The sequence below is a fragment of the Amblyomma mixtum genome, chromosome 7, assembly GCF_055824585.1.
Source record: "Amblyomma mixtum isolate Tamu chromosome 7, ASM5582458v1, whole genome shotgun sequence".
Lineage (NCBI taxonomy): Eukaryota > Metazoa > Arthropoda > Arachnida > Ixodida > Ixodidae > Amblyomma > Amblyomma mixtum.
Window position 1 is genome coordinate 33,687,695 of NC_143018.1, and position 26,503 is coordinate 33,714,197.

A 26,503-nucleotide genomic window follows, 5' to 3' on the forward strand; every position below is an offset into this window, starting at 1 on the left:
GCCTTGGGGATGGCGCCACCAGTCTTTAAACGCGTGGCCATCCGAACAGCAGACGACGGAGCATCGTGGGGGCAGTTTTGCGCGCGTGGAAGCGTGCGGCGTATTTGTTCGTGCGGGCAGACCGCAATTTTTTTCGTCTCTCTTGCCCTTCGACGCAGAACTGACGGCGGCAAGGTGAGAAATGTTTATTTGTGGAAGTACGCTGCATTGCAAGCAATTTAGGCGGCCGCGCCGGCCGCCGGTGCCTGTCTGCAGTTCGTGAAGCGGCGCGCTCGCTCTGTGGCCAGCCGGCTGTTGTTCACGGCATTCTTACAGCTTGTGACAACGTCAAGGAAGGAATGTTTTGTTTTTGCAAAAGTGCGCTACATTTCAAGCACTTTATGCAAAATTACGCTGCATTTCAAGCACTCTAGCTTAGTACGCCGGCGCAGGTGTGAAGGGCGCGCGCACGCTGTGTCATGCTACGCCGTGGGCGGGAGCGCCGGGAGGAATGATGCTGCATGATGCAGCCTCGCCGGTCGGTGCGTAGAAAAAAACCTGCCCACGGCCTGTGGCCCGACGCGCTGTGCCTAGCGGTTAGTTTTGCTTGCACTGAGTTTCTCGGGACGCGACGTTTTTGTATGGCCCCCGACAATATGTAACTTCTTTTGGGTACCATTTGTCGGTGTAAGGTTAAAATGTACTTTTTTGAAAGTGGGCGAACGGCGAAGACGACCGTTCCCGCGCAGCAAGTACGGGACCGTAGTTTTCAAGACTGGTGGAAAAGAAAAAAGAACACACGAAAAGCTCAAAAACCTTACTCTTGTACAGTACGGTCCATTGTTAAAGGGAACATGCGATCGCGTGGCCTCCGCGCTTCGCGATGCCCTGTTGCCTAGATGCGGCGAGAATGGGCGGCATCAGGCGGATGCGCGGTAAGACCAGCCGCCATGCTTACTGTGCATGCATCTTGTGCCGTTCTGGGCGGCAGCGCTTCGCAAAGCGCGGAAGCCACACGATTGCATGTTCCCTTTAACAGTGGACCGTACTGTACGTATGCATGTATACGTGTGAAAGACTTCGTTATCTGCGCTCCTGGAAACTCACATTTCACCCGTGCGTCGACAACACAGGAAAGCGCTTTTGAAAACCGGCAAAAAAAGGCAACGCGTCCGCCTTTCTAAACTCTAAAGAGCTTGAAAACCAAGAACTGTGCCGATAGTTTAATTTTCTATGCTTCTTAAAACATACGTTGCACCCGTGTATTTCTCACTGCTCCTAACATTGTGTACTTCTGGTTCGTAGTCCGTGTTGTGGCCGTGTGTACGAAATATTTTTCTCGAACGAAACGCGTACTCTGCTGTCCACCTAGGCTTTAGAAGGTAGACAAAAATGTCGAGGAATGTAGAAATGCTTGCAAAAAGTTGATTGGTATCTGCCGTGCAGTAGGGTATGTGTATTGTACTTCGCGCAACGACGTTCAGCACGCGAGGTTCGCAAAAACATGTTGACTCCGTTCGTAATTTCAATCCCTCGCCGCTTTCGCACCTTTTCACTGTTTACAGAGTTACGATATAAGGAAACTGAGAATGACCATACTTGCGAAATTTTCAGGTGATGCCACCCGTCGGCAACGCCTGCTGTGTTGTTTTACCCGCCCCGTCAACAAAATGTGTACGGAGAACGGCGGCATCGTCAAAAAGCGCGGCTGCTGCCCATGACAAAGCAAAACGGCATGCCAGCTTCCGTGTGTAAAAGGTGTCAGTGAAATTCAATTTCATTTAATCTTTTAAATCATAAATTTACAAGTGGACTGTTGTTCGCATGTTCCGATTTCTATGTTTCTTTATTGCACTGACCTCTTGAAGACATGAACTGTTTGAACCAGAGTATAATGGCAGTGAAAACAACGCCGCAGCCAGGAAGCAACCGCGACTGCGCCGTGAAAGGCTATCTCATTTGACAAGTTTAGGCAAACCACTTCTTAATTATCACCGCGACTCTACTAAACTGCTGAAGCGCGTCAAACGTCATGAGTACGAAGGAAGACTGGCAGTTTTCTAATTTCCAAAATTTACTGCCTTGACGGCCATAATTCCAGGTTTCGTCGCCGCCGAAAACACGCTCTTATGAAAAAGATCGCCGCACGTGGCGAAACTTGCGCGTCTGAAGAAACATCTTGGCATCGCTTCATCGCGAGCATTTCGCACCAGACCAGAGACAGACGGTCGCCTAACAAAAAACAAAAACAAAAAAAAATCAGGCCGTTGGAAAAGCGGCGAGCATGGCCCGCATGCATCCAAGAAGCGGCACCGGTGCATCGTCATGGCTGCTGCCTGTGCACGTGTGGACCTCTTATCGAAGATCGCCCGGGCTTTAATTGAAGCGCGGAAAAAAGGGAGGGGGGGGGGGGGGGTCGTGGAAAAAGAAAGATAAGAACAAAACGCGTTCGGTGTCTGATCGCAGATAACTCCAACCTTCGAGAAGGTTCTGCAAGCGTCAGCAGCGCATGCGCGGCGGGGCAGCCAGGCTCAGACGAAGCTATTTTGCCTTCCTAGCTGTCAGTGCTGAAAGAGAACCCGCGGGGAGCCGGTGAGGACGCTTCGCAGGGTGGCACGTGCTTCTTGTCGTGACTTTGTGCCCGTAGGCAGCTTGTTGCTGTGGTCTTCGCTATTCCCCGGAGGCGCCCGAAAGCCCTTACGCTCGTGACCAGCCGAGGAGTGCAGGCAGAATTTCCTTCGAGCCAGGCGTCCGGCAACGAAGGTGAGAGCAGGCTAAGCCTCGCGGCAGGGGTGTCCTGTGTTCGGGAAACGAGCTATCGGCTATTGGCATACGAATACTCGCATTTCCGTTACCAGCAGGTCGAATAACTGTGTAGTACAATTAATACGAGGCTTGTAAAGTGGTTTCACAAACCGCCGCCATCGAGTCTTTTTCCGTGACGGAAGCGCAGCGGGCTAGTATTCACGGCGCACATGGTAGCTAGGCTTAGCTGACACTAGGCAGGGCAGCTAGCTGCAGGCATTGAGTCAGCGAGGCATTGTGATGTATGCCTCGCGTTGCTCGCTGCCTCTGCATGCGCTTCTCCACACGGCACTTGTATCTGTTCGAACGCTCCAAGAGTGAACTCCCGACTTCTCTATGCCTGCACTTACAGCTGTTTTTATTTCCGCAGGTGCACAGACTTTGGCACTGCCTTTCTGCCTTCCTGGCTGTCAGCGCTGATGGAGCAGCGATGAGGACGCTTCGCAGGGTGGCACGTGCTTCTTGCCGCGACTTTGTGCCCGTTGCCAGCTTGTTGCTGTGGTCTTCGCCATTCCCCGGAGGCGCCCGGAAGCCCTTACGCTCGTGACCTGCCGAGGAGTGCAGGCAGAATTTCCTTCGAGCCAGGCGTCCGGCAACGAAGGTGAGAGCGGGCTAAGTCTCGTGGCGGGGGTGGCCTGTGTTCGGGAAACGAGCTATCGGCTATTGGCATATGAATACTCGCATTTCATTACCAGCAGGTCTGGATATCTTGTAAAGTGGTTTCACGAACCGCCGCCGTCGAGTCTTTTTCCGTGACGGAAGCGCAACGGGCTAGTATTCGCGGCGCACATTGTAGGCTTAGCTGACACTACTGTAAAAAATATTCATTGAAAAAAAAATTTTCTGGCAGCTGCCCCATAAAGATATTGGTAAAGAGCGGACACTCCCATAGGGCCCAGAGGCCTATTTGACTGCAGCGCACCAAGCGGGTGGAGTCTCATAACGTCCGGTTTCGGTTTCAGGCTCGCGCAGTTTGAATGCCTGCATGCGCTGCGCCTCGCTGCCTGGGGTAACTTCCGGTTCCGGTTTCAGGGGCGCGCGGTTTGAATGTTAGCATACGCCGCACCCAGCTGCGCCGTTGGCAGCGTATAATTAGATTTCGAGTGCTTTTGGCCAGCCATGAACGCAACTGCATCACAGCCTTTGCCAAATATTAGCACTCCACAAAAGACACCAGGTGTTGTGTGAAATGAGAACATTTATTTTGTGCAACATAAACAAAGCCAATACAATGAATTTTACCATTTGGTGCATCATGTGGAGACTCCTGTTGCGGCACCATTGTAACTATGTAAACAGTGAAAAGGTGCGAAAGCGGCGAGGGAATGAAATTACGAGCGCAGTCATGTTTTTGCGAACCTCGCGTGCTGAACGTCGTTGCGCAAAGTACAATACACATACCCTACTACACGGCAGATACCAATCAACTTTTTACAAGCATTTCTGCATTCCCCGATGTTATTGTCTACATTCTAAAACCTAGGTGGACAGCAGAGTACGCGTTTTGTTCGAGAAAAATATTTCGTACACAGACGGCCACAACACGGACTACGAACCAGAAGTACACAATGTTAGGAGCACTGAGAAATACACGGGTGCAACATGTTTTAAGAAGCATAGAAAATTAAACTATCGGCGCAACAGTTCTTGGTTTTCAAGCTCTTTATAGTTTAGAAAGGCTGACGCGTTGCCTTTTTCTGCTGGTTTTCAAAAGCTCATTCCCGTGTTGTCAATGCACGGCTGAAATGTGCGTTTCCACGAGCGCAGATAACGGAGTCTTTCACACGTACTACATACATACATACAAGAGTAAGGTTTTTGAGCTTTTCGTGCATCATCTTTTTTTTTTTTTCACCAGTCTTGAAAACTACGGTCCCGTAATGGCTGCGCGGGAACGGTCGTCTTCGCCGTTCGCCGACTTTCAAAAAAGTACATTTTAACCGTACACCGACAGATGTCACCCAAAAGAAGTTCCATATTGTCGGGGGCCATACAAAAACGTCACATCCCGAGAAACTCAACGCGAAACCAAGGAAAACTAACTGCTAGGCACAGCGCGTCGGGCTACTGGCCGTGGGCAGGTTTTTTTCTACGCACCGACCGGCGAGGCTGCATCATGCAGCATCATTCCTCCCGCCGCTCCCGCCCACGGCGTAGCATGACACAGCGTGCGCGCGCCCTTCACAACTGCGCTGGCGTACTAAGCTATAGTGCTTGAAATGCAGCGTAATTTTGCATAAATTGCTTGAAATGTAGTGTACTTTTGCAAAAACGAAACATTCCTTCCTTGACTTTGTCACAAACTGCAAGAATGCCATGAACCATCGGGGACAAAATTTTGCGGGACGTCGGAGCGGCGTTTTCATGCTGCCTCTGCGCCACTAGGCGGCGCAGTGGCCGCGTCGAGGCTGTGATTGCCGATGATTAGGCGCATGCGCGTCCTATATTCTTCCGCTTGCCTGTCTGATAGCTCGTTTCGCGTGAGTAGCTGGTTTTTCTGAGCTTGGCCGCGGGCGGCCGCTTTTCGCCGCTTGCGCTCGTCAGCCGCCACATGGCCGCCGTACTCGGCGCGCTTCCCGGCGACAGCGGTTACGGTGCGCATTCACGGCGCCCGTCGCATTAATGTAACTTTTTTCTTATGGAGAGAAATAAAGCGCTGTTTTTTCCTTCATTTAAGGAATCGTTTGTAACTTCGTGCCTACGTTGGCGGACGGGTTTGTTCTGCTGCGTGTTAGAACCACTTTCTGACGCACCTTAACGGCGAGCGTGCATCGTAACCACTTCATAAATATTCTGCCCCTGTAAAGTGCAAAGGTGAGAATTCTTTCACAACAAATTTATTGCCACAAATGAAAAAAATTTGACTCAAACAAAACCGCAATCCAGGAGTCCATCGCAGAAGTCACGCTTATGAAACGCCGCAGCATCTATTTGTATAAAGATCTGTAAAGCACGAAGCCTTTCCTACTGTCTTGATGGCCGCCTGTTAATTATCCGCGTTGGTTGGCATTCCCAAAGTGCGACCCCAAATGGTAAGCTTTTATTAAGCCCCATGCATTTTCTATGGTGTCCGTCTGGCCTTCCGGTGACCCCCCCCCCCCCCCCCCCCCTCCCGATGCTCCGTCGTCTGCTGTTCGGATGGCCACGCGTTTAAAGACTGGTGGCGTCGTCCCCTAGGTGGCAGATTATCTATTGGAGGAGGAGGAGGATTGCGCGTCATTTCCTGGGGCCAGATTTCGCCGAGTGTCCGCTCTTTGCCAATATCTTTCTCTATGGCTGCCCTGCCAGAAATTTTTGGTTTGTACTTTTTCTGTCATTTTACAGATGTTTTGTTTTAGATGAACAGGATTTCTGTTAAGACAATAGACGTTTTCTGTTATTGTATGTTTTGTTTTTACTTTTTCTGCCATTTCACCGTGTTTTTGTTTGCAGTTAACAGAAAATGTCTGAGGATGACAAAAATTTTGTTTTTACTTTTTTCTGTCATTTCACAGGCATTTTTCGGTTTGCTGCTAACAGATAAATTCTGTTATGTTCCATTTTCTCTTTCTGTCATTTTCTGTCATTTAACAGCTTTTTTTTTTCATGACTCACAGAAATTTTCTGTGAAGCTCCATGTTCTGTCATTTCACATACTTTATTCTTTCACATCATCTTTTAATGACTGACATAAGATACAGAACATTAGGACTGCTGCCACATTTCAATAGAATAAAATATTTCACCGCTTTTAAACAATCACAAGCAAAGGCAAGTTAGTATTCAAGAATATTGTAGAATATGCAGTGTTAAACAATGAAATCATGGCTGGTATTTTACTATACAGTAATATCTTTCAGCATCACTGTATTAAGGTAAACTGTAGGTGGGTGGCCGAAGAAAAAAAAACTTGCATTGCCCTGCCTGCACCACAGGCATACAGTAAAAGCATGCAAAATATGCAGTAATGGCAAGTAAAGTAGAAACGAAACCTGTGTCTTTCTGTCATAAAGAATGGCATGATTCACTCTAAAATAGTAATACAGTACAATGAATACGATACAAAGTAATACCTGAACAATGAACACAACCAGTCACTAAACTAATGGCAAGCATACGCAAAAGGAGAGTATTGGAAAAATATGCTTTGCTCATGATGAAAGCAACAGGACATAAGGCATGTCACGGGCTGTTTGCCTTATCACAGTGACTGCAACATTTTTTCACTCCAGTTAGTATCTTGAGATTACAATAACTTTAAAATGAAAAAATTACCGACGATTACGTTACTTCCTAATGCGAAATTTGAGCGCAGCAAATAAGCTGTTTCACCTTTTCGATAGATTGAGGCAAAGAAATCGAGCAACACATGTATGCGCTATCACAGAATTTTTTTTTAGCAGACGGAGGACTTCCATCGGTTGTCTCGCTCATGGCTCAGAAAGAACTGGCAGATAATTTCGCAGTGGCGAACGGCAGCGGCAATTTCGGCTCGGGCGGTGCACATATACAGATCCGCCGCCACCGATCTGGCTCTCTGATTGCCACCGCACAGGGGTTGCATTGGAGGAGGAGCGAAGAAAGGAATTAAGTTCGAGCCGGCGCTTTGACAACCGGAGACTCGTAGGAAGAGGGGGGAGGGGGGCGGCGTGTACACCCAGCGGCAAACGATGGGGGCAGAAGCGCGCGCAGCAAGCGGACAACACGATAAAGGGAGGAGGGAAGAGATAGCAGCGACTGACTGATGCCGCTGACGCCGATAGTGAGTCAACCCCAGCTGCGGATGAAAGGGGGGCGGAGCTGGTTACGAGGCCGACGCCGACGACAACGCCGCCGACGACGACGCGAAACCCAGGAACGGACGCCAAAGAGCTGCGCTCTAAAAAGTAACAGACAAGATAGCAAGTAGTGCTACAATTCATACAACCAGCCACTGAAGTGTAACAGCAAGTATAAGCATAAATAAGGCATGTTAAGCAAATTGTGTCTTGCCTGACACTAGTACGAAATGAAGTGAGATACAAGCAACAGGACATAAAGCATGCCACAAGCTGTTTTACTTATCAGTCTAACCATATAACATTGATTATCTATACATAGTACATCCACTCTTGTGACTACTCATGATAAGGCATGCCACAGGCTGTTTGGTTTATCAGTGTACCCATAAAATATTTATTTAAAAAGTTGTCAAATTTCAGAACAGTTAAAAGTCAGTCTTGCATGATGAGGGAAGCAACTTTTGAAGAGGGGTAGTGCTGCTGCTTTTTCGAGTGCTCTGCCTTCGTTCCCTGGACAGGATTCACAGCTGCAATGGTCCTGAAACAAGGACAGAGAGCATTGTTACTCCTCGGACAGTGAGCATATCTATATTGTCTTCAAAAATGATAAACATAAGACTGTGCCCCTCCTGCTACCCCAAAATTTAATTCCTTTGTAGCCCACATTTCAGTTTCATTGTGTGCACTAGTGAATATATATCCAGTAATCTTTAGTACTCAGTACAAAACCAGACTTCAAGCCAAAATAAACTTTTGCTAAATGTTTTTAACAACCATATTGTTTTGTTACTTGTGTGAAAGCTGCTCACTGGACTCCAACAATAGGTTTTAAAGGGATGCAAAAACAACTCCATGCAACCTGTTGTTCTTGGGGAAAATTCGTTCTCTCTGCACTCTCCCAATTTGTTGCCCGCCACGGGGGCTCAGTGGTTACGGCGCTCGACTGCTGACCCGAAAGACTCGGGTTCAATACCGGCCGCGGCAGCCGAATTTCGATAAATGCGAAATTCTAGAGGCCCGTGTACTGTGCAATGTCAGTGCACGTTAATGAACCCCAGGTGGTCTAAATTTCCGGAGCCCTTCACTACGGCGTCCCTCATAGCACTTTGGGACGTTAACCCCCAATAAATCGAATCAAACCAATTTGTTGATGTCTGTGTGGCAGCAAGAAAGTGCATTTATTGCTGAGAAAACTAAATTTAAAAATTTGCCGGCCACTCAATTCAAATTCTGACGTATACGCCGAAAGGACTTCATGACCACATTTTGAAGTTAGTTGCGGGGCTGCTTAGGGCCTTGTGATCTGCACCCAGAAATCTGACGTGTCAGTAGACTGCAGTCTACTTAGAAAATGAGGCAATGATGAGAACACCTGTACATTGTGTCTTCATTTTATGTAGCTTATAAAGGCACCATTTCAGTCTCCTTGCAATCAGACGGTAGCCTCTCGACAAAGGCCAACTTCAGTTTGCATTCAATGTTCCTTCAAAGCGCTCTGACACCAGAGTAGCAATGTCTGTATACACAGGCCGAATCATTAGCATGCCTATTTTGTGTCACCCGAAAGTACAGCCGTAAAAAAAATATTTGACAGGTAATAAGTAAGTTTGCAGCGCATATTTACGTGCTTTGTCTTTACAAAGATTTAGATGCATGACGAGGGATATGCACATTTTAGTGAAGCTGGAATTAACAGAGCTGAGCAGAGGCTTGTTTGTATTACTAATGCCCCACTAGTGATACGCAAGTCTAACGTGTCTAGTGCTGCAGAGCAAGCTGTTACGTGAATGTGACGTTACCCTCTCACATCTGCACACAGCTTCCACTGTCCCAGAATAGTGCAAAGTGCCCGCTGCCCTGAGTGAAAAACTTTTCTGACCACAACCTCAAGCAATAACCCAACAAAAGGTTCATGCAGAATGCACACAAAATATTCTCTGTAGGCAGAATCAAAACAAAATTAAGCAATAGCTTCGAATAAAACTTTTGGTTGAGCATTGGAAATCGCATATTTTCAGTGCTGTAGCATTTTCCCCAGACGCCGCTAGTATGGCTCACGTGCAGGCCTCAATAATGAAAGTATTAACAGCCTTTTTCAGTATCCTGGCTTATGCTTAGTTTGAACTGGGCTGCAAGGAAAAGGTACTTTCACTCACACTTAGCTGTCCTCGATGCTAGTCAACGCAGCTGAGCGTGTCTGTACAACATCCTGGGCTCCTCACTCCTTCCACATATAAATTCCCCCCTACAGATGCACTTTGGAAGAAATATGTGTGGCTTACAGCACACCCATCAAGAAAGCTTCATGTCAAATGCAGCAGTAACAATGCTGTATTTCCCATCGGCAATCCTCACATAATTGACTGAGGAGACAATTTATTGAGGTACACATAGCGAGGTATGTGCCACCACAATACGCAGTGCTGTATGCATGGGTTATCTTGCATAGTATACAACTTGAGTGTAGGCTCAAATACCGCAAAAAGGAAGTCGTCCAGTCGACGGCACCAACCAACCGTTACGATGTTGTGGTTATTTTGGCTAATTTGTGGTTTATCCTTTCCCTTTGCCAGCTGGTGCGATGGATTAGCAAGTGCGTGGGAATTAACCATGAAGTCGTCAGAATCATTCGACACCATAGGGGCATTTGCCACTGCATTCTTCAGTTGTATCCAGCTATAGTCACAGTATGAAGCATTGCCTAACAGTTCATGCTGAAATGAATGCAGATCAAAATACAGAAGAGAAAAAACCCAAACTTCCCATTAGAAGTGAACCTCTCTCCGACAAGTGGGAGCAATGCCAGCCTTAGGGGAGGGTGACCGGTGCAATCGCACAAGACGTCACCAAGATGGGGATGCTGAGTTGCCCTGTGGGTGTCATGCTACATCCTCCCATCCTCTACCCGCCCTCCCTCTGTCCCTTGACCTTCAAAAGAGACATTTCCAGAGCTCTTCAAAATGAGGGAGACAATATGTATGCCTGAAGCATGCCAAAATGAGTGCATAACTCACTGCTGTAGAAGGTTGCAAAGGGTGCATGCACCTTACAGACGCGGCATAGTTTCAGGCGTCGTTTGTTGCGGGCAGGACCATCTAAATGACATTCTTTCCACCTGTAAGCTCTGCTGCGGCAGAAGGAAAAAAGGGGTAGGGGAGGGCAGTTGTGCTTAGAGCTTTGTCAGTTCACTGCTTAGCCTTTGTCCAGTTTTAGTTGTGCAGGTTCTTTCCATCTTTGAGCTTAAAACTGCCTTCAGCACGCCCTGTGCATTATCTAAATCGGAACACATCTGTGTCAAGCTGTATTGCCTTTAATGGTGGTAGGAAATAATGTGTGCACCATTTCTCTCCCTTTTGCATGCTCTGCTTTGTGAGAATTTCATTATAGCTAGTTCCTCTTTTAGGCACCCAGCAGTTGCCACTGCTGAGCTGCACTGCTTGATTTTAGGCATCAATTACAGACCTAAATGTAGACCAGGCTTTTTGCTAATCATCATCTTTGAGACTCACAGGATTTTGGGCTGTGAGCCCATAGTCACTCGTTCATAAGTAATACTTGTCTTGGACAAAAAAATGTTTTCAATTCTGAATGCCAAGAGAAAATAGGCACAGAAAATTTGAATGATTTTGTAGAGAATGGTTGTAGTGCTACTATTGTTGCTATGTGCATAGATGTAGACAAAAATTGTGCAGCGTTCTGGCAACTTAGAAACAAAGATTTGATTTCCTGTGTCTAGCATTATGTCGGCAAGGTTTGTTTTTATTTTGAAATTCATTAGCTTCCACTCAATCATCTGTCCTGCCTCTTGCATTGTAGCCATGGACTGTGCAAATGAACTCTCCTAACAAGCTGTCTTGCTTATGCGTAGTTCTAAGCAAGAAAATTTATGAAAAAAGAATGCCGAAGTGCTAAAATTGCTGGTGCATTGTGACAGTTTTCAAGGAAAAGCAGAGACGATAGAAAAAGCCCTTTTTAAAGTACAGGAACAAGATGAATTATCGTAGTAAGGTTAAAACTAACCTGATCTAGCCTGGTTAACTTTGCACGGCCTGCTGTTTAACCTGAGTAAGTTCAGCTCATGTCGACAATAGCTGTTTTGCCCCACTCAACTTTTACCCATGTGTATGCAGAAAAATGGTACGCCAGACCTTCCTCACACCAGTCTGCAGCCAAGGCACTGTTGTTAGGAACAGAAGGAATCCGTGATGATAAATATAATGCTTGTACCATTTTCTACATATCCAACTGGAAAAAGGTTTCAATTCTCCTGTCACCCAATTTAACGCTATCAAAATTTTGTTATGCTGGCTTTTTGTAGGCACTATTAAGAGTGGAGCAGGGAAGACTAAAACATCAGCTTCATGAGCTAAATAATGGTTTCAAAAGAAGTGGGAATGCCCTGCGAAAGCCAGTATCGTCAAACACAGCGGCCCAGAGAAGAGACTGCATGAAAAGTGGGACAGGTAGAGTGTACTTATGGTTCTAGGAAACTAACGCACAACTCAAAAATCTGGATACCACTTCTCTGCTGCTTCACAGATATGTACACCAATGTAACACATGTTGACTGTGAACACGAACACTACGATAACACCAAAGTAAATCCGGACGGTCCCGTCCGTGACCCAATATTACAACCATTCAAGACATTTTAGTGATGTTGTTGCAGGGGCAGATTCATGGCTGCAACTGGAAGGGGGGGGGGGGGATTTGAAGGAGGGGGTGGGGTACATTAGAACCATGTATTCCTTGGACATTTTTCATGTAAGAAATGAGGTTCAACATGGCTGTTACTTAATATTTTCCAGCTGGAATCCTTTCCTTTTAATAAATTTCTCCTAATTTCTCCTAGGTGAGCATTACCATATATCCTAAATGAGGTTTCTCAAAGGCACCTCAAAAACAAGTCTTCAGTGGACGCTGGATATTTAACATATTAAGACAGAGTATTCTGTTTCTGCTGCAAGCTCTTTGACGGGGATCCCATGTAATCACCAGCGGAAACTGGATAAAATGACTGGAGGCACATGGCACAGATTCTTAGAAGCCTCGAATATTTGACCAATCACTTCGCACCATATCAAGCTTGCACAGAGGCAAGTCTAAGAATGAAGCATAGCAAATGCATTGACATGGAGCATGAACTCATCATGGCACAAGCGAAGAAACTCTTCAAGAATGTCTTAGAGCACCTGATCAAGATAAAAAGCATATATGGTATTTCATGGCTGTTCAGACTGGCTTTTTGCAATATGTAAGGAACCAGGACAAAAAAAAATAAGACTACACAGAAGGAGGACCACATGGACTGAAGCACTGAATGATCAACTTTTGTACAGTTTCCTGTCAGCACACATGGTAAACAAAGATGAAACCATATCAGGAGATACCCCGAAACAATGTGACAAGTGGTTTTTTTTAATCTGCAAAAACTGAGGGAATAAGCCAGTAAGGATCTGCACAGCTCTTTCTAGGACACAGCAGAAAAGCAAAGTTAGTGAAGAATGGCCAACAAGGAACATGGAAGAAACCAGGGTGGAAACAAGTGTACAAGACATGGTCTTGAAAGCTAAAACCAATAAACGAGATAAAAACGTCAGTCCAATGAATAACAGGGCAAAAGGCTAAAAAGATTAAAGTCGCAAAAGTGACAATGAGGTCAAAGACCAAATGTAAAACCAGACGCAAGTGGTGAAGGCAAAAAATAAAAAACACGACTGAAGGCCGAGGGTGCACATGGTGAGACAAGTGTCGGATATCTAAAATCTGGTATTGCATGACAAATAGGCTAGTACTTTTTCAAATAATGAAACTGAAGGTTTCCTTATGCACTGGTCCTTCATTGCCAGTATCTTGCCTGCGTTGATGATTTCACAAGCCAGTGAGTTTTTGTTATTCGCTATTACTTCCATTCTTTGAAATTCGGATAAACACCGTTTCTAAAATTTTACAGTTCCGACAGTGAATGCCAAGATGGCAGCATTACTCATTATCAGAAAAAGAACTAGCCTACCTGCCATGCAATGCCTGGTTTTAGCTACTCAACACTTGTCTCATCATGTGTATCCTGGGCCTTCAGCAGTATTTTATTTTTTGCCTTCACCACTTGCTCCTGATATACACTTCTTTTCCCTCATTGTCAACTTTTATCATTTTTAACTTTCTAGCTTTTTGGCCTGTTACTTGCGGCCCTCTGAGCTCTTTATCTCTTCTATCGCTTGTAAACTCCAAGAACATGATTTATTTTTTCACTTGTTTTCATCGTGGTTTTTGGCATGTTTCTTGTTGAGCATTCTTCGCAAGCTTTGGTTTTTTGCTGCTTCATAGATACAGCTGCGCAAATTCTTGCTGGCCCATTCCCTGTCTTTCCCGCCTAAAAAAAATCTGCTTCTCGTATGTTGTCTTATTTTGGTGTTCCGTGATACAAGCTTTCATATCAAATGGACCTTGCTTAATCCGACAGCTAGGAAGGTGTACAAATAGTTGTCCCCGTTTCTTCTGATATAAAAGTTGGCAGTTCAGCATCCATGTTGCCGCCTTCTGTGCAGCTCTTTGCCCAACAGAAAGTGTTGCTCTAGCTTTTCATTGTAAACAATGAAAACTTTATGCGATTACCTGAGCTTCTTGGTTAATACGACAGTCATGAAAGAGCATTCAGGTGTGTGCCAGATGTGGCAGATCACTACTGCAGCAAAACAAATTAGAATGAAATGACTGAAGGGAGTGCTTTTTTGCCTCTGATGCCTCCCTTCTGGCTAGCAATTTCATGAGTACTGGAAAAGGAATGTGTACTATGGTGGCAAAGATACCTTGATGAAAAGTCCATCATGCTGCGCCATCTAATAAGTATTGTTTAATTTTTTCCCCGTAACGCAAGTGCAAGTGCTTCTGGGGCACTGCAACAGCAACAACTGACTCTCTTGGATAAGTCGGGAGCTCACTCTATGCGACTGTTTCTTGCCAAATAAGCACTTTATCGGTCCCTTCATTACTGGGATCTTGTTGCTGCCACTTCACTTTGAATAACTATACTACTTGTGTCACTTTGATGCCCATTCTATTTATGCCCCTTGGACTGGTTGATTTATTAAAGATTTTAATCAGACATATAATATCTATGCTTTGCTTATGCATGCACTTTTAGAAGAGGAGCTGAAGGTGTCAGCATTTTCAGTTCATGTAACTAAACTCATCTTTCAGAGGCAGACCTCTTTGCTTTTCTATATTTTAAACCGTACTATCTGCTTGCAAAGTTGGTGGTCCGTGACCTTCGGTGGCATTGTGGTGGCGACTTCCGGTTGCCGTTATTGGTTTGCAGTATCCCTTCAGGCTATAGCCATCTAAGGGCACAGCTTGCAGTAATGTACTGTAAAGCACAATTTTGTTTTACAATTGGGCTTCCCTCTGAAAAATACCGAAAAAAATTGAAATGTAAAAAAAGGTAATATAAACAAAAGGAAATATAGAGCCTTTGCAAGTATGGGCATCAGCAAGGGCTCACACAAGGTGTGGTAAGGTTGTCCCTGAGGCAACATGATACTGCCAAAATTACCTGGCAATGTTGCAATGTTACAGGGGTTACACTTATTGAAAGGAGAAAATTTAGAAAGTACGGAGGCTGGGACACATCTTGAAGTGGTACTGGTGAATCACTGTGCATTTTGAGGGACTGTTCTGCTACCGTATACGCCTGTGCACACAGACAGGGAAGCTACTGGCAAAGCGCTGTTTGGTAACTGTCATCACTGATTACTTAGTTAAATATGGGGTCCTTCACTCCATGCAAGGACACTGGCATGAAAGCTACAAACTGCTGGAAATGAAAAGTTGCATGTCATTCAGAGATCTGCCCTCGGCCATTGATTGAGACATTGGATACATACCTAGCACACTTCCGTCTTTTCTGCATCTCTGGAGGCATCTGCATATATCATATAGTGTAAAAATAATTTTTTCCATCTTTTTCTTCTTTCGTCCTTCCCACAGCACAATGTATCCAATAAAAGCCTAGCTAAACTCTCCGCTTTTCTAATTTCCGCTTTTCTTTCGCTGAAGTGTCTAAAGATACACCTGACAGACTGTTCATTCTCACGAGCGTACTGTGGATGTAGCTGCCGGCCCATGGCTAAATCTCGTCCAACATGATAGTGGATGCTGCCAGCCAGTGCACTACTGCTGCGTGCAACACTCTTCTCTGTGAAACATTTGCAAGTTGCATGCCACATATTGTGACCTTCGAGGAGCTTCAAAGGGAAGTTTTCCCATTCTTATATCACTGGCTGTCATTCAGATGAAGTAAAACAAGCCCAGCTCTCCCAAAAAACTCTCAAGATATGTTTTCACACCCGGTTGCACGTGCATATAGCACTACCATCGCTCGCACCAGTTCACATATGTAAGCAGCAAGCTACGCGGCGTGCACCAGCAGCTTGGTGCTTTCGCACTGGTCTTGTAATCTGTCACCTCTGCTCATAATTTAAGCAAGTTATCACCAGCACTGAAGCGCAGCAGAATGCTTGCTAGATCGAGCGCCTATGCTCTGCACAGCCAGGAATAATTTTGCAGTTCACACACCCTAACCAAACGACATGTGGCGAACGGTGCAAACGGAGAACATGGTGTTTGTCATGCGATCAAGCAGTTCATTGCATGGAGCTCTCAGAGTATGTGCGCCAAACACCAATTGGCCCATTCCGGACAGTGAGTAAACATTCTTGAGCCCAAGGTATGGCTAATCCTGATTGCATTCAAAGAAGCACTATGAGAGTAAATCGTGCAGACTGCCGGGCAAGAATCAAATGGCTGGACTTTGAAAAACACTGTCAATTTGTCCGATGTATTTGGAAAACAAAATGCTCCAGGTCTATCCAACGTACTAAGGGGAGGAAATGCACCGGGTCCATCCGGCGTACCTTTAGCCACAGCCTTCTCTCGCAGTCAGTAGCGAGAGCAAACCATACAAAAATTTCACTGCTCTATTTAATAACCCCATTGTGAGTTATATAGACAAAAGACTTAGCAGATGAATGCAATTTCAAAAAATGTTGGAGCTAAAGATTATTTTTTGTCAGAACTCACAAAATGACTGCTAACGTGAACAAGGAAGCCTCATTGACTTAGTGTGCTCAAAACTTTGGCTGCAAGAATGAAGCACTGTGGTTGCAAAGGCTTGTACAGTGGTGAGCAGCCTTGTCTAGAGCGCTCGGGCGGTGCACTTCCTTGCAAACAAATCCAGATTTTGTGGCAGCCTCTAGGATCCAGATAGCCTCGTAAACAAAGCAGGCACGAAAACTTTGCCCTGTAATGAGGGGCTGCTCTCTAATTTCGGTTTTTGTTACCAAGTGCGCACTGCTCAAGCGCTCTAGACAAGGCTGCTCACCACTGTACACTTACACCATGATTCCAGTCATGTTGACTGACACGATAAGAACAAACACCATGCATGACCCGCCACTAAACCAGGGTGTCAAGCAAGCTACTTTCTTCCAGTTCCCTGACTTTTCCATGGTTTCCCCGACTATTTAAGTCAAAATCCTCTGACCACTGAATAGGCGGGAAAACACAGTGGCCAATGGTAATGGATAGTATACATGATCTGTTCACAGCAAAAAACTATATACTGAAACTTCAAACGCTGCAATCAAAATAGATTTGCTCTTATTTGAGGCGGATGATTTCTTCTTGAAGAAAGTCCAGCTTCAATGCAACTTATGAAGCTATCTTTGCTTTTTCTGTTTCATTTCTCTAACACTGGTGGTTAACATAGCCTTTATTCTTCTGAGCATACGTTGTCTCCACTAAGTGTGTTCATATTTCAAATTTTTATTGTACAGCACAGAGTATTAAAAACTGGCTTAGATTACAACACAAATGTGTTTCCACATAATACAACAATGAAAAGAACCAGACATTGTATGAATATTTAAATCCTCATAATTTATCCTATCCGAACACCGATTAAGCACCACAAAATACAAAAAAACAAAATAAAAAATATAGCATACCCTCCAAATAATGCCAGAACCACATCAGCTGCCAGAGCTCAAGATCAAAGAAGCTCCAGCAGCCATAGTGTAAATGCGATCAAACTATCACAAAGTTCATCGCACAGTTACATAAACACAAGTCCTCATACTTACTAATAGCGAAAGAATGCTGACAATTTCTGCAAAGTACAAGGCAGAATAGCACAAGCTACACACGGACAAGTAGACGAACACACACAGCGCTGACTTACAATTGAAGGTTTATTTTTCCAGACACTTCGGTAAATACACACCAGCATCAAGAAAATAAAAGCAACAGAGTCTGATAAACAGTCATCGCCACCAGAAATCACACAGGAGAACTCCTATCATCCAGCTACAGATAAGAACTGCAATTCCTTATCTATAAGGGCTATGGAGGGGGTGCAGACACAACTTTCTTTAAGATGCGCGATTTTCATGGCTTCAGTGATTTCACGAGTGGTTTTGTCATCGCACCTGCGCAGCACGCTCCTGTTACCTAGCTTAGGGGCACATTTACGATCTCGGCAGTGAATGCCCAGATGGCCTGAGATTCGTTGCGTCACATTGTAATTATGCTTGGGCAATCTCTTATTAAGGCATCTGCCAATTTGGCCTACGTATGCATGGCCGCAAGACAAGGGGATAGAATACACAACACCCTGAGCACAGGAGCCCTTGTCTTGCGGCCATGCATACGTAGGCCAAACCGGCAGATGCCTTAATAAGAGCCGCCGTGGTGGCTCAGTGGTTATGGTGCTCGGCTGCTGACCCGAAAGACGCGGGTTCGATCCCGGCCGCGGTGGCCGAATTTCTTTGGAGGAGAAATTTAGAGGCCCATGTACTGTGCGATGGCAGTGCACGTTAAAGAACCCCAGGTGGTCGAAATTTCCGGAGCCCTCCACTACGGCGTCCGTCATAGCCTTAGTCGCTTTGGGACGTTAAACCCCATAAAACTAAAACCAAACCTTAAGAGATTGTCCGAGCACAAATACAATGTGACGTAACGACTCTCAGGCCATCTGGGCATTCACTGCAGAGATTGTAAATGCGCCCCTGAGCTGGGCAACACGAGCGTGCTGCGCAGGTGCGATGACAAAACCACTCGTGAAACCATTGAAGCCGTGAAAATCGCGCATCTTAAAGTTGTGTCAGCACCCCCTCCATAGCCCTTATAAAGAATTGCAGTTCTTATCGGTAGCTGGATGATCGGAGTTCTCCTGTGTGATTTCTGGTGGCGATGACTGTTTATCAGACTCTGTTGCTTTTATTTTCTTGATGCTAGTGTGTATTTACCGAAGTGTCTGGAAAAATAAACCTTCAGTTGTAAGTCAGTGCTGTGTGTGTTCGTCTACTTTCTTGTCCGTGTGTAGCTTGTGCTGTTCAGCCTTGTGATGAACCAACTAGCCCGCGATGTGTTATTCTGCGAAGTTCCATCTACGACGTCAAATCCATCAAATCTGCATGGCGATGCATTCAAATCTATCCATAAACAATGGATGGTTGCATGGCCACAAAAGGGTTACTGGCGTTGCATGCACATAAGCACTCTTCAGTAAACCCCCTCCCCCAGGTGCTGTGCTCCTCTGGGCAAATATCTATGACCCCTATGAGCAAGCAATGTGTATGACTTGCACCAAAATAGCCATACACTGCTACATAATCTCAGAAGCAATATAGTACCATGTACCCTTTCCAACCCTTTCATATTAGTGACTGGGCACCATGCAATGCAGGTAGTACAGCCATAATCTGTGAAGAAGTGGTTGAAGATCAACTCCACAAAAAATAGTTTTGTCTTTCCTTTCTGCAGATTTTTTCAGAGTGCTATTTTACCGGCTGCATTAACCAAACAGCAGCAGCAGCAAAATTTCATTCCATAGCTGATCAGTTGCCTGGGTTCAGCAAACATTTTCTTACTTTTTTAAAAATTGCTTTTGCACTTTGTTAGCATTTTCATAAAAAGGTCTTATGATAAAGTGGTATATGCCTATAACTGTGATCATCACTGCCTATGTGAGAATTGCCATAAGCAAAACAAGAAAGGTTATCACAACTCAGTTAACAAGTGAGATCAGTACTTACCACTGTGTAAACTCCAAGCAGAGGCTTGTTTCCTTGGGAACATTCAAAACAAAGTGCACCAAAAACATGAGATTGAAGCCTGGCATGGGTTGGCTGTGTGCATCACTTGCAGGGTGTTGATGCATATGGTGAAGCTCTTTGCAGTAAGGAAACTGCCTCCTGCACAAAACAAGTTTTAAATCAGAAATGCTCGCCCGAGTGTGGTACCACAGGGAATTATACCTTTTGCAATGATAAAAGGAGAACACGGTATGTCCCCGATGTTGTCATCACTGGCAGATTCCTGGCATAAGAGGGAGTTAAATGCGTATAAGAATTGTCTACTAAAGTAGCACCATGTGAAAGCTGCAACTTTAAACCAGTTACAAATAAGCATGCAGCAGAGCATAAGCATAATTAAATCATTTCTGTGCTAGCTCAGACTCTTATTTTTCCCAGCAATGCGTGGTGAAATGCTTTGGATTGTATACAAATAAGTGTCAACCACATATAAAGGCCCTAAAAATCAGCAGAGGCATTTACACGCGCTGGATTGTGTACAATACATAAACATTGCATCATTTTAGTCAAATACAGCTCCAGAACAAAGTGTAAATGCCTCTCAAGAGCAAAAGAGTCCCTCCATAGAGTGGTGTCGAGAGACTGTCCTAGCACTGAAGTTAATCTGGCTAGCGGGTAGTGAATAACCTTGCACCTGCCAGCCTCCTCAAATGTCACACTACTAGGTCACAGGGGATTATTTAACATATGCAGAGCGCAGCTTGCGTTTTATCTCAAGCAAGCGAGCAAACTGTTTGTAAATGGCTGTTTTCAGTAGCATAGTACGAGGTACTAAGGTGCGCAGTTGTTGTGATCGGCGCAGTGGTGTGGAAAGTTCGAGCTCGCGTAGTGAATGGTGAATGGTGTACTGTTATCTCGAGGCGCCCATTTAGTGAGTACACAAACTATTTGCTAAAGAAGCACCAGAAAAACGCAAGCAGCAGATATTGTATTCAACAGCCACAGAGCCCAAGCATCTGCAGGCATTGAGTCAGCGAGGCATTGTAATGTATGTCTCACATTGCTCGCTGCCTCTGCGCTTCTCCACACGGCGCTTGTATCTGTTCGAACGCTCCAAGAGTGAACTCTCAACTTCTATATACCTGTACTTACAGCTCTGTTTTTATTTTCGCAGGTGCACAGACTTTGGCACTGCCTTCCTGGCTGTCAGCGCTGATGGAGCAGCGATGAGGGCACTTAGCAGTGCTGTGCTCCTTGCCGTGACTTTGTGCCCGTTGCCAGCTTGTTGCTGTGGTCTTCGCTATTCCCCGGAGGCGCCCGAAAGCCCTTACGCTCATGACCTGCCGAGAAGTGCAGGCAGAATTTCCTTCGAGCCAGGCGTCCGGCAATGGAGGTGAGAGCGGGCTAAGCCTCGCGGCGGGGTTGGCCTGTGTTCGGGGAACGAGCTATCGGCTATTGGCATACGAATACTCGCATTTTCATTACCAGCAGGTTTGGATATCTGTATAGTACAATTATTACGAGTCTTGTAAAGTGGTTTCACGAACCGCCACCGTCGGGTCTCTTTTTCCATGACGGAAGCGCGGTGGATTAGCACTCGCGGCTCACATGTGTAGGCTTAGCTGGCACTGGGCAGGGCAGCTAGCTGCAGGCATTGAATCAGCGAGGAATTGTCATGTATGCCTCACATTGCTGTCTCTGCGCTTCTCCACACGGCACTTGTACTGTACAGTACCTGTTCAGGTGCTCCAAGAGCAAACTCCCGAATTCTGTATGCTTGCACCCTTGTTACAGCTCTGTTTTTATTTTCGCAGATGCACGAACTTTGGCACTGCACTTCTCCACACGGCACTTGAATCTGTCTGTACGCTTCAAGAGTAAGCTCCCGTATTCTATATGCTTTCACCCTTGTTACAGCTCTGTTTTTATTTTCGCAGATGCACGAACTTTGGCACTGCGCTTCTCCACACGGCACTTGAATCTGTCCAGACGCTTCAAGAGTAAGCTCCCGTATTCTATATGCTTTCACCCTTGTTACAGCTCTGTTTTTATTTTCGCAGATGCACGGACTTTGGCACTGCGCTTCTCCACACGGCACCTGAATCTGTCCGGGCGCTTCAAGAGTAAGCTCCCGTATTCTATATGCTTGCACCCTTGTTACAGCTCTGTTTTTATTTTTGCAGATTCACGGACTTTGGCACTGCCTTTCTGCCTTCCTATAGCTGTCGGTGCTGAGGGAGAAGCGATGAGGACTGTCAGCCTTGGTTCATATGCTGGACATGACCAATTCTGCAAACATTTAATGAAGGATTAACTGGATTACACGACCGTCTCGACGAGCAAGTCGTCACGGCTTGATGATGATGATGAAGAAACTTCCACCAGAAGAAGACCTGTGCCCCTCTGGGTCCGCACGCAGGCGTCCGCGGAGGGGCAGCGTCGCAGCTGGAAGACTAGCAACGATATAGTCACACAGCTTCTGCTGCCAGGCAGGCAGCGTATCGTTGTATGCTAAGGTCGGCATTTCTGAGTATGGTCTCCCATTCCTCTGCATTATTAATTCTGCCATATCCTGGGGCACTGGGGTATCTCCATAGTATGTGTTCGAGTGTAGCGGTATGCCCGCAGAACTCGCACACCTCCGCATCCTCCCTCGTGTCACCCCCTGTCCAGCTCCTCCAGAGCGGGGATGCGAAGCTTCTAGCTTGGAGTCTTCTCCTTGGAGGGTCCTTCGTACATTGGGCCTAATTTTGTTTGTCGTGAACCTTTGACACAAAACTTCATCTCCCACGTTGAAGGATGGCGGGCTATGTTTGGCATCGTACTTGCGTTTGATACCGTGTAAGTAGTCGGTAAGCGTAGCGCGTGCTTCCTCACGTTTAGCTTCTGCTTGGGCTTGTGGCGTTGTTGGTGCCGATAGCTCGTTGTCGATGGATTGGCGAGGCACGTAATTATACAGCAGTTCGAATGGTGAAATCTGCAAACCCACGTGCGGCTGGTTGTTTACCTGGAACGTTGTTTCTTTTAGGTACTCGCTCCAGTTATCAATGTTTCCGTTGAGGTTCTTCCTAAGCGCTGATACGATTTTCACATTTGCACGCTCAACTAGACCGTTTGTCTCGGGTGCATAAGGTACTGTCAACCTATGATGGATGCTCTTCTCGGCGAAGTAGCGTGTTGCCGATCTCGATGTAAACACTCGGTCGTTGTCCGTCACCACCGTTTTTGGTGTCCCAAAAGTGAATAGAATGTCCTCGTCAAGGAAACGTAGCACGTGTTCAGTTGACTTGTCTGGTACAGCACGTGTGATTATGAATCTCGTCGCAACGTCAACTGCCGTTATGAAGTACTTGTTGGTGTCCTTGGTGTAGATTGGTCCAACGTGGTCTATGGCAATAGTATCGAATCGTGCTTGTTTTGCCATGCGTGGGTTGAGCGAACCGTGTTGCACGCCTGTACTCGCGTTGTACCGTTGACACGCTTGACATCCGCATACGTAGTTATCCACATCTCAGCTCATGTTCTTCCAGAAGTACCTTTGCCGGATTTTCGCAAGCGTCCTGGTACCATCGCCGTGCCCGTCTTCGTCGTGGTATGACATGAGAACAGACTGCTTCAGGCCTTCTGGTACCACAATACGCTGTTTCTCTCGTTCTCCGTTGATAGACACATGTACAAGCCTGTCGTGCACGAGCCTGTACGGTGTTGCTTCCGTTCCGTTTTTCTGTGCTTGGTCAATGACCGGCGCAAGTGAAGGGTCCTCTCTTTGCGCTTTGCAAAGTTGGTTGTCTTCAGCTCTGAGGATGAAAACGTTGTCTTTTCTGGGACTCTTGACAGTGCATCAGCGAAGACGTTTGTGTTGCCCGATGTATGCCGGATCGTGAATTTGTACGACATCAAGTCGAGCACGATGCGGGCGAATCACCGCTGTGGATTTTTCTTGGACATGATGTGCGCCACTGCCCAGTTGTCGGTGTAGACTTCGAAGTGTTGCAAGTCTTGCAGGTAGGGGTGGAACCTGTCTTTCACAGCCCAGTGCACCGCGATTGCCTCCAAATCTGTTGAGTGCTTGTGCCTGTCCGAGTCGGGCACTTTCTTACTTGCGTATTCCACTACGCGTACTTTGTCCCCGTGTTTCTGTGAAAGGACGGCGCCAAACGCAGTGTATGAGGCATCAACATGAACTTGCGTTGGAAGTGCTGGGTCGAAGTTGGCTAATATCGGTGCCTCTGTCAATGTGTCAGCGTATCCATGGCTGTTTGGCATTCAGCAGTCCACGTCAGTAGTGCATCCTTCTTCGTAAGCTGGGTCAATGGTTGAGCTATTTTTGCATAATCTTTGATGTACTTCCTGTAGTGAGACGTCAGGCCTAGGAATGATCGCACTTCCGTCTTCGAATGCGGTTGCCCAAAATCCTTTATGGCACTTGTGCGTCGTGGGTCTAGAGCTACTCCGTTTCCAGAAATGACGTAGCCCAGGAAGCTAACAGTCGGCTGCGAAAGTACTTTCTAAATTCCACTCGTAGGTTGAGGTCTCTGAGTCTCTTAAAAACATGGTTCACTGTTTGGATGTGCTCTTTGACTTTGACGTCGTTAGTGAAGATGCATATGTTGTCCATATACACAATGATGTGTCCGCTGTCGATGAGCGGTTGAAGCCCTTCGTCCATGATGCTTTGCATAATTGCCGCTGCTGTGCATAAGCCGAAAATCATGCGTGTTGGCTCATAGTGTCCATCTTCGGTCACGAAGGCCGCTTTCTCGATGTCCTCTTCGTGTATTGGGACGTTCAGGAACGCGTTCTTCACGTCAAGTTTCGAAAAGTCTCGATCCTGACACCTTGTGGAGTAGTGTGTCGATTCTTGGCATGGGGTAAGCCCATTTGATAGTCTTCGCATTGAGGAAGCGGTAGTCAACGCACATTCTTTTTGGTGTCGATTCGTGCAGTGGCTGGTCGACAACAATCACAGGCGAGGCATATGCGGACTTGGACTTGCGGATGATGCCCTTTTTCAGCCAGTTCTCAGTTTCTTGCATTATGAATTTTCTGTTTACGTCGTTCGTCATATAAGGCTGCATACGGACTGGTTTCTCATCGATGAGGTCAATTGTGTGCTCTGTGTGCATGCACAGATCCAATTCGTTGCCAGGGTTTGTAAAGACTTCAACGTTCTTGATAAGCACTGACTTCAGCTGTTCTGTTTCTCGGCGGTAAAGTCTGTCGGTTGCATTTGAGAGATCTCTCCTGCTGTACTTCATCCAGTGAAGGAAGTTTGGGACTCACTTGCCTGTCGAAGTTGTTCTTGGTGGCAGTTCCACACACTGCTTTTGTGGTTGCTCTGTTGTGATCGCTGCACTTCGGTTGTTGCAGAACGTGTTGTCGGTAGACTTCTGATCGTCGTTTTTGTTGTGTGCCATTCTTCGCTATCCACTCGATCGTATGAGTTCCATCTGTGTATCATTGTATGTAGTCAAACATGATGTACTCTCGCCAGTCTGTACCTATGACGGCTTCATATGGCAAGTCTTTGACCACTTTCACATCCACGGTAGCGCTTGCATCCCTGATAGTGATATGTCCTTGTGTAGCTCCAACAGGTGCCACTGAATCACCGAACGGGCCTTTCAGTGCACAGTCGGTGTCTGGCACGATATCGAAGTTGTGTTCCTGTGCGGACGTGAGTGAAACCAGTGAAGCAGTCGATCCCGTGTCCCATACGGCCAACACAAGCTTCGCAGTGCGGTGCTTCTTGCTGTGACTTTGTGCCCGGAAGTGCCTTGTGCTCGTGACCTACCGAGGAGTACAGGCGGAATTTTCTTCGAGCCAGGCCTTCGGCAACGAAGGTGAGAGCGGGGCTAAGTCTCGCGGCGAGGGCGGCTGTGTTCGTGAAACAAGCTCTTCGTTATTGGCTTACGAATACTCTCATTTTTGCTACCAGCAGAATTGTATGTCATGGAGAACTGGATAACTTGCCTGATTGATAAGTGTAGTACGATTGGCTTGGTTTATTGGGGTTTAACGACCTAAAGTGACTCAGGCTATGAGAGACGTCGTAGTGAAGGGCTCTGGAAATTGAAACAATTTGGAGTAGAATTAACACGAGGCTTGTAAAGCGGTTTCACGAACCGCCGTTGTCGGGTCTCTCTTCCATGACAAAAGCGCAGCGGGCTAGTTTTCGCGGTGCGCATATGTGTGGGCTTAGCTGACACTAGGCAGGGCAGCTAGCTGCAGGGATTGAGTCAGCGAGGAATTGTATGCCTCGCATTGCTCGCTGCCTCAAGGAGCTCAGCTCATCGCGCCCGCTGTCGTTTGTGTCACGGAACGGGCATCCGTTCTGAACGCCTTTGTAGCCCGGCCACCATGTCGTCTCAAGGAAGAAATTGGTCTAATCCCCTTGTGTGGTCGCCCGTTTGATCACTCGTTCAAAATGGTACGGCATTATCGCCATTGCGCACGTGTGCGCGCAAGTGCTCTTGAGCGACATGTGGTTTGTGGCAGTACAAGGCGCTCAGAATTCCTCGCCAGCCTCATCCAGCAACTCCGAAGAACGGACGCTGCCTGCGGTCTGCGGCACACCTCACCTTGGCTGCAGCCAAGGTGAGTGGCCAGTGTTCATAATCTTCTGGCTCCGGTGTGGGGCCACTGGGGCTCGATTTCTTCGAGAAGCGGCCGCACCCTTCGCTACACGCCTGCCATGGTCCGTATACCAGGTTCGTCCCCAAATTTTTTCGCTGCAAGCGCTTTTTTTTTTTTTCAGATTTGGGTGCGTGCTCCAGGAAATGGGCCCCCGTGCATACCAACATACACAGCACCTTTCTGCCGGTCGCTTCTGGTTCGTTGGCTTCTGCGCATCGTGCCATTCCTCCC

General features: G+C 46.5%; 1 protein-coding gene across 4 annotated transcripts; it reads left to right on the top strand.

Moving 5' to 3' along the window:
- Positions 1-26,503, top strand: LOC149335614 (uncharacterized). Of its 4 annotated transcripts, XM_089552194.1 has the most exons (9): positions 1-174; positions 1,594-1,737; positions 3,155-3,385; positions 20,811-21,029; positions 21,451-21,513; positions 21,574-21,636; positions 21,697-21,759; positions 21,820-26,333; positions 26,394-26,503. In XM_089552194.1, the coding sequence occupies exons 4-8, from the start codon at positions 20,863-20,865 to the stop codon at positions 21,869-21,871; spliced, it is 408 nt and encodes a 135-aa protein (XP_089408320.1). In that variant the 5' UTR covers positions 1-174; positions 1,594-1,737; positions 3,155-3,385; positions 20,811-20,862; the 3' UTR covers positions 21,872-26,333; positions 26,394-26,503. The 4 variants fall into 4 exon arrangements, with proteins under 4 accessions (XP_089408320.1, XP_089408322.1, XP_089408319.1 ...); XM_089552196.1 differs by lacking the exon at positions 1,594-1,737; XM_089552193.1 differs by lacking the exons at positions 1-174; positions 1,594-1,737 and adding an exon at positions 2,543-2,742.

Coding starts and splice junctions, on each gene's coding strand:
- LOC149335614 (XM_089552194.1), top strand. CDS start 20,863: ATGAGGGCACTTAGCAGTGCTGTGCTCCTTGCCGTGACTTTGTGCCCG. Junction 21,030..21,450: donor CCAGGCGTCCGGCAATGGAG/GTGAGAGCGGGC, acceptor TTATTTTCGCAG/ATGCACGAACTTTGGCACTG. Junction 21,760..21,819: donor TCTGTCCGGGCGCTTCAAGA/GTAAGCTCCCGT, acceptor TTATTTTTGCAG/ATTCACGGACTTTGGCACTG.